The sequence below is a fragment of the Harpia harpyja genome, chromosome 14, assembly GCF_026419915.1.
Source record: "Harpia harpyja isolate bHarHar1 chromosome 14, bHarHar1 primary haplotype, whole genome shotgun sequence".
NCBI classification, from domain to species: domain Eukaryota; kingdom Metazoa; phylum Chordata; class Aves; order Accipitriformes; family Accipitridae; genus Harpia; species Harpia harpyja.
This window is the reverse complement of record NC_068953.1, coordinates 26,530,172-26,538,464: the sequence shown is the minus strand read 5'-3', so window position 1 is coordinate 26,538,464 and position 8,293 is coordinate 26,530,172. Positions and strand designations below refer to the sequence as shown.

Here is an 8,293-nt window from a genome sequence, read left to right as displayed (position 1 = left end):
AAGCTTTGACACTCACACACAACTTCACGTGTTTTAAAGGTGACAGGACTAACCACTATCTACAGCACCAGGTGGGAGTGTAAATATGTTGCTGAAGCAGATACCAAAACAGAATTATTTTGGTTTACGCATAATTATTTAGCTGCCAAAAAGGCTTCATGTCATTTTACTTTCCTCACGCAGTAGTCAACACATCTCTAAGCTTTTTTTACGCCTGAAATACACTGAAATCGCATTATCAACAGCCACAGGGCTATGGCTGTAGGCGCCACGTTGGCTTTGCACTTTTCGGTTGCACCTTCCTGCTAAAATCCAAATATTTCAGGTATCACCTCCTTAAAACCTGCGTAGGAACCATGCAAAGCGCCCCGCAAATCCCAATCCTATTTATGTCAACGTGCTTTGTATCAAATCCTAATTTGTGGGAATCAATCCTTCCACCCCAGCGGGCTTTCCCCCGCCGCCCGGGCGGCGCGGCCTCAGGCTGGGGGCCCCGAGGCTCGCTGTGAGGACGCCGGCCGCAGGCGGCACCGCCCCGGCGGCGGGGGGAAGCGGCGGGGCCCGGCCCGGAAGAGGAGGGCTTTCTGCGGCGGTTCGGCGGCGGCTGGCGGCGCAGGGTGAGGGGGGCGGCGGCGGCGGGCGGCTGTGAGGGAGGAGGGTGGCGGGAAGCCGAGACCCTCGGCTCCCCTCAGCTCTTCCCGCGGCGGGCTCCGGCCAGAGCCGGCAGAGCTGCAGGGGGGGCCCACCCGCTGTGAGGGGACAGGGCCCCGGCCCGGCCCGGCCCGCCGTGAGGGGAAGAGGGCTCCGGCGCGAGCCCTCCCGAGGCGGGTGAGCCCCGTCCGTTGCTCAAGGCAGTGTTTGGCCTTAGGCGGAAGAAGGTGACGGGTCTTCCCTGTTGCCGGCCCCCGCAGGATGATTACTAATATTAAAATTATGAATCGTGAGGAGAGCTGCTCCCACTGCTCTCTGGAGAAGACTGTAGTGGTATGCGGTGGGTCCCCAGGGCAGTGTTATCCACCCCCTCCCCGACTGAGATAGCCCCTCAGGAGCGAAGTTCCTTGGAGATAGCTCACAGTAAAAACTAACGAGGTTAGCTCATTGCAAAAAAGGAGGATGAAGTCACTGGACATCCTGCGGGAATAACTCCTACACCTGCTTCAGAAAGATTTACGCTGTGTCATTAGGTGGAAGGGGGAAGGCTGCAGAAGGGCTCTGGAGATCACCAGACACGGAACTTTCTGAAGCTGGCAAGGGTTCAGTCTACAGAAAGAGTACAGTGCTGTATTCTCCATAAACATCCTACTTACCCTAGTCTCAAGCTGCTCATGGGTACAGCGGGGAGAAGAATTGGGCTTGGTCATTGAGGGTATATATTTTAGCTCTCAGGGTCCAGAAGAAACTGGTTTCCTCCTTCCTTCCCTCCAGTTTGCAAGGTGAATATTGGTCCTGCCTGCAAATCTTCAGGAGACGGCAGAAGAGCTTTATCTGGAAGTCTAGAGGCAAAGACCTTTAATGCTCTAAATTACCCAGGGCTTGATAAAACAGTAGGTGTAGAGCCTTTCTCAGCATCTGCTCTTAGGGCCAGACTTTTACTGATGGACAGTACTAGATAGCACCAACGTCTGAAGGGCAAATGCATATATAGCCAGGTGGATAAGGAAACTAAGGCCTTAAACACAAATCTCATCAGAGAGGTATATTATGAGGTAATTTAATATCCTCTTAGGTTGCTGTCCTTTCCCTGAATCAAGTTATTAACACATAAATTATTGTGAATAAATGATTATTTTGCTTTGCTGTAGGCTTTGCATGATATTCTACCTTAGCAAACTTTTCAAGTGGATTGTAGTAATGTTTTTCCTGTAAAAAATGGATTAGAAATAGATTGGGAGTACATTCTGAAGAAATACTTCGTTCTATTACTAATTCTCAGAAATGTCCCGTATCTTTTTACCACAGCTCATCTAATCTAGGTCTATCAAAATTGATTCAAAGATGCTGCTGTGTAATGGCGGACTATATCAGGTATTAATCTGAGTTGAATTTCTCCTGTGTGGATGGCGTCCCTTAAAACCATTCCCAGTGTTTAGACAGATTTGTGCCTGCATAGCCAGTATAGATGTCCAAAGACTGCACATGGAATCCATCAGGGATAACCTATGCAGGAGAGTTATTTACAGTTTTAGATTGTCAAGACTTACAAGTCAGTCATCCATGCTGTCTGCCCAAAACTTAACTGCCATGTTAATCTGAGTGTAACTTTTCATTGTCTTTCATTTGCCCTAAGGGGATTTTGGTAGCTATTACAATAAGAGTCTTCATATGTTGCTAAAGCCACTTTTATTGTGTTCATGTTTAAAGTTTTCAGAATGACTTCCTTGGTTGACATGCCCTTGAATTATGAAAAGATGTTTGCTCATCGATTCACATCAGATGATGAAGAATACCAAGAGTACCTGAAACGCCCTGCAGATCCGCCTCCTATAGTTGAAGAATGGAGAAACAGATCTGGTGGCAACCAGAGAAACAGAGATCGGTACTGATTTCTTTATATAGTTAAATGATCATTTATTTCAGAAGAAAGATGGAATTTGTTTTGTTAACAGAAGTATTTTCTTGTTACTTCACAGGTAACTGTTTAAGAGAAATAGTCTTCTCTGAAAAGTAATGAGGTTTTATGTTTTATTTGTATTGGTAGTCAAAGTTTTTGCGTTGTATGTAAAAGTACTAAGTAATTTGCTTTTTAGTAAGGAATGAGCTGGAACCACCGAACCCATTGCCCTGGGGTTTGTTACAGCTCAGCCAGGAATGTTTTTCCAGAGGGGAAAGATGAGAGTTCTGCAAAACTAAGCAGCCTATCTTCTGTTGGATAATAACTGGCAGGAAAATGTGCAAAGGAACAGGCTAATAGTGTGATTATCTGTTGCTAGCCGTCCAGAAAAACGTTTCATTTGTAACCTAAATATTTGCTGTACTTTGTTAATTAGCTTGTATTTCTTTTATCTAGTAGAAATGACTGTAAAATCCATCATCCAATCTGTCTAGCAAGTGCAATGTTATCTGCCTACTGCAAAATATTTTAAATTATTTCTTCAGGATGTAATTGCAGCTTTTTACTGAATTCTGGACAGTAACTTCTGATTTTTGTGTGACTGAAAAACGACGATTACAGCACGTAGCTAAATACCTAAGTAGGATTTGTGCCTTATCTGAAGAAAAGGACAACATTCTAACTTTCTCACCCTAGAAGCTTGTCATTAAGTTAAACACAGATTCAGTTTCTACAGATTAAAAGAAAAGGTGATCGTTTAAGGAGATACTCTTACAAAACTTGATGGTTCTTTGAACTAATGAATTCTTCTATCTACAATCTGGTCACCAAGTGAACCTCATGTAAATGTTCTTTGTTTACACCACACCACTGAGATATCCAAAGAAAATGACTGTGAGGCAGCTCAAATGTTGATAGGAATAGAGATGCAGCTGAAAAGCCAAAATTTAGATGGAACAATGGCTAAATAGCACTGATAAGATATACTCTCTTGAGTATGGGAATCTACAAAAGACCATGAAGCAGTGGTAGTATGTATTTTAGGGAATATGCAAATTCCAGGACTCTATGCTGTTAGGTAGCTAAATGGTATTTAAGCCTGCTTTGCCACAGCTTTCAAGCATGAAGCTACTAGATTGAACCTGGCTTCAATACAGCTATAGATGTACCTTCTGGTTGTTTTTCAGATATATGGTCTGTTTGAGTATCTCTTCAAAGTTCCAGGAGTTCACCTAATGCCTGTGAATACTTTGTTAGGAAACAGACTATCCTTCCATCGCTTAGCAAATAGTGTGTTGGGTAGTAGTAAGAAATTAATGAATGATCTCAGATGACTGTAGATATGTTTGTTTTCATCAGTTTGTCATAAAAACAAGTAATTGAGTGTATAAACAGTTATATGACAGTTTTAATGAAAACTGTAAAATTCAAGAGTTCATTACCATTCGTCTTTTTAAACACTCACAATTTGTGTGAATCTTTGACATTTCTTTTCATTGCAGGTTTCAAGATGGTAGATATTTTAGAGGAGACAGATACAACTGGCAAGGTGACTATAGATCTAATCAGAGGCCAGAAAGAAGTTGGGGTAATAGCTACCAGCAGCACAGACAAGGACAATCATACTCCTCCCACTACGGACAATATGGCTACAACTCCTACAACCCAGGGCCTCGTTACCATCCCTACTGATGATATTTGTGGTTTGAAAACCCAGTGATTCTATGTAACAAATTCAGTTAGATTTCAGTTTTCTTATTTTTCCAGTTTTAATAGATAACTGAAGATATTACAGTCCATTGCTGTTTATCTGTAGTGCAAATTGAAAAAGGGAATACCTTTTATGAATAATAAAAGTGTATTATATGGAGTTTGTTTAGTCTGTAGATCTTAGATTAAATTTCTATCTCTTTCTTTTGTCTGAATACATACTAGTAGACTTCTTTTCTTCCATCACTGAAATTTCTCTGTTACATTTTTGAAAACAGGTCAGGGGGAAAGAGCTGTGGTTTGTGTGCAGCCTGTAGCAGTGGCACATTGCCTTAAGATAGTTCTTTTTGAAAGTGACGTATTGTGTTTTTCTCTGGAGAGAATTTCTTAGTTTGGCTTTTGATAGTGAGAAAAGCTCAGTTTGGTTTGAATTTCAGATGCCTTAAAACTGAGACGAGAAATGCTATTACAGAAGTATTTTATGGGGTCGGCGTAGTGTCTGTTGACTCAATGACTTCAATTTATTTGCAGTATTCCTCTTAAAACATGGTCTAAAAGTTGGAATAAAAATGAAGTAGTTCAAATATGTATCTTCTTATTGTAGTAGTTCAGTAATATACAAGTTTTACCTTGAGAAGTGATATCAGACTTAGATGAATTTGTATCATCTTAAAATAAATTTGATACGTGCATAACAAATTTTGGAATTCCCATTTCAGTAAAACTGTAAAATTTTGATGATAATTATGATTAGTTTGTATGAAATACTTTGTGCATGTTATAGAAGAAAGGAACCATAATCAGTACTGTTCTGTACTTTTTTTGCATGAGAAATTAGCATAAGCAGTGCAGAGTGTTATTCAGTTCTTAGAATTTCAGTTCTGTGGGGTTTTTAAGTATTCACATAATAAAAGTATAGTTCTCATGTAAGGATGTTTCTGAATATTTGAACTTTTGAAACAATTGCAACACTGTCACCTAGGCTGACAGCTGCACAAGAAGCAGTACTAACAGATAAGTGTTAATACTGGACAGCTGTTGGTTTAAGTTAGAAGAATTGCCTACTCAGCTACAATCAAGAGGATGAGACACATTGTGATTAATTAGAAGTCTGGAGTGTTAATCCACTATCTTACATTCTGCTATAATAGGATTCAAAGTCCTCTATTTCACCATTTACGTGATAAGCTAATTTGTATCAGGAGAGCAGTGCATTTCTTTGTACTTGACATTTTCTTCAGCTGTTGTACAGAAACACAGAACCATCCATGCTGACTGTTGTAAAAGTCATGACATTACATGATAAGGACTGCAAATTAGTGCATCTTGATTTAAAAACAAAGAATAAATATAGAAGTCAAAAGCACAGTCTCCCAGCTCATAAGATGCTTTTAAGAGCTAAAGGTTATGTTTACTGTTGATCTTAGAAACACACTATATGTAGCTTTTACATAGTCTGTGATAGAAAAGCCATGACCCAAGTGTCTCCACCTACCTGCTAAGCATTTGTTTTCTGCTTTTTATATAATATTGTTAACTCTGATTGATAGAGTTTCTAATATCCTACTCCCTGAAGTATTTGCCTTGAATTCAGTTATTTAACTTTAGAAATCTTTCAGCGAGAGGTTTGTTTTTCCTTAAGGAGTTCTACTGGATGAAACGCACCCTTTTTAACCCTCATTAATATGGCAGAGCTGTTACACTGGAGGATATAAGATCATGCAAAGTTCTGATCTGTGCACTATGGAGAGCCTGCAAGTTGGTACGGTGGAATTCCCTTTTAATGCAGAATCACAAGCAAAGTGCCAGATATCCCAGACTCCCACCTCCAAGAAGGGAGTGCATCTTTTTCTGCAAAGAGCCTGACACTGCCAGCTATGCCACGGAAGTCAGGCTGTGCCAGGATGTTCTTCTTCCTTACCATCTGGAGTAGCATTTGAGGCTGAAATAAAACCTGGCAAAAGGAATGGATTCTGTCTCATCTGTTGCTTTTCCTCAAGCCCAATTACTATTTTATTTTTAGTGTCTTTCAGCTAGTGAATAAAGAATCTACAACACTGTGAACAGATAGATTAGGATGGCTCAAGTGGAAGTTGTGACTTAGAATCACACATTTCATGATCTCAGCTCTCTTATTCTGAGTTTCTCGACTGCGAGACCAGGAGAGACACAGGCCAGTGCAGCTTCCCGGTTTCTGTCTTTACATTCTTGACTCCATCTTCCTCACCATTAGAGCTCTCAATTCAACTTTAAGGACCTGTATGATTTACAAAACTTTTCCTTGGACTAATTGTGGCAAGAATCTGATTTTTTTGGGGGGGAATACATTTCTAAATAAATGCATGCCTTGCACTGGACAGAAAAGTAAATAGAATTCAAAATATGTTGCCTCCAGCAGCTTCCACTTAGATGAATTAGTATCTATGATAAAGTCCAGTTTACTGTTTCCATCAAGCTAAATAAAACCAGTAAGTATTGCCTGCAATTACGGTTTGTGCATTACAGTGTGTTACAGATGATGAAACTGAAGCTCAGTAACTTTAACATTTGCAACTTCAAACACTACAGAAAGTGTTTGCTTTAACTATGCTGGAGATTGCAGGGTGAACATTAAAATTCAGTGTCTCGAATCTGACTAAGAGATCTCTTCCATCTGACGTGCTCAGACAGCATTATTATCACCATGAATAAAACGAAAGATAAGTGTTCTGTATTAAAAAATGATGCCACATTACCAAGAATTTGAACACCCCAGAAGTTCTGAATACGGCTCTTGCAGCAGTTCTAAATCCGTTCCTGAACACATACAGCAATTTTGTATGGACTGTTAATTGATACTGAAGAATTATCATGCTAAATTACAGGTGCTGTGGCAAACAACTAAGAAAACTCAGTAGCTTTTATACAATTTCTTAACTAGCATTTTAAAAAATGCTAAAGGCTTTCAAATCACAGCTAAGCCATTAGATACTTGAAGGCAAAAGAAAGTGCATAGTAAAAAAAAATAATCTTAGTGTGATTTGTGAGATACAATTTTACAAGTGTTCACTGCTATTGAACCTCTATTTTATCCTAGCTTTGCAGCTGGGAATAGAAACGTACAGACGGGCTTTGAAAGTTTAGTTAGAAGCTGAACTACTTTCAAGAGGCTCTCTAGTAGAGATTTCAGACAGGGAAGACAAGTGTCATTTCTGATACCCATATAATCAACGTTTAACTTTTAGAACAAAAAAGATATTTAATCTACTGTTTAAATACATTTTAATATATTGCAGCAGTTATATATTTGAATATATTTAAACTTGTACTATTAATTTGCTAATAAATATTCTGCTTAACCAAGAAACATGTTCACATTTGCTTCTTATACTGAGATATTGGAAGGAAAATTCTTTTTGTATCAATTTTAAGCTAAAGTTTTGCCTGCCACCACCCCTATTCCTTAGGAAAAAAAAAATAATCTCTGAATTACACAACTCTGGGTGAATTTTGTTAGCGGATCCAACTTGGGCAGTCACACCTTCTCTAACTCTGACAAACAAGAGGGGGTAGGAACATGGAGCAAAAAGGAAGGAAAAACAGGACTGCTCCTTACAGCAGCCACTGACCGCCTTAGGAGCAATTTAACGAAAAAGTACCTCCCTTGCCTTTCATTTGCCAATCAGGAAAAATTACTATAGTCTGTCCCCTTGCCCCTGTATGTTAGAAGAGAGCTATATAACCCTGCTTAAATTATGCACAGCGCTGATACTCTAATGACCAGAAGCTAAGCAAGATTATAGGGCAGATCAGGTTTCCCTGAAAGTACCTAGGAAATATGCAGCCTGATTTGAGACACACGGAGGTAAATCCTAGAGATCAAAACAAGAGCCCAGCAGCTCCAGCATTGCCAGGAGAGTAGACGGCAACTGTGCTATGATGGTGCACAATGATCCTGCCTCTCAAGAGGATTATTTTTTCATTAGGCCCCGCAGGCTGGAATTTATTTTTGTGTTTACCATGGCCTATATTTTTCTTCAGTAAAGCACAGCT

General features: G+C 40.0%; 1 protein-coding gene across 5 annotated transcripts; it reads left to right on the top strand.

The window, feature by feature from the left end:
• The first annotated feature begins 503 nt into the window (after positions 1-503).
• Positions 504-5,191, top strand: RAMAC (RNA guanine-7 methyltransferase activating subunit). Of its 5 annotated transcripts, none has more exons than XM_052807747.1 (3): positions 504-617; positions 2,362-2,536; positions 4,054-5,191. In XM_052807747.1, the coding sequence occupies exons 2-3, from the start codon at positions 2,370-2,372 to the stop codon at positions 4,241-4,243; spliced, it is 357 nt and encodes a 118-aa protein (XP_052663707.1). In that variant the 5' UTR covers positions 504-617; positions 2,362-2,369; the 3' UTR covers positions 4,244-5,191. The 5 variants fall into 5 exon arrangements, with proteins under 5 accessions (XP_052663707.1, XP_052663709.1, XP_052663710.1 ...); XM_052807749.1 differs by lacking the exon at positions 504-617 and adding an exon at positions 1,450-1,544; XM_052807750.1 differs by lacking the exon at positions 504-617 and adding an exon at positions 1,603-1,649.
• The last annotated feature ends 3,102 nt before the right edge of the window (positions 5,192-8,293 follow it).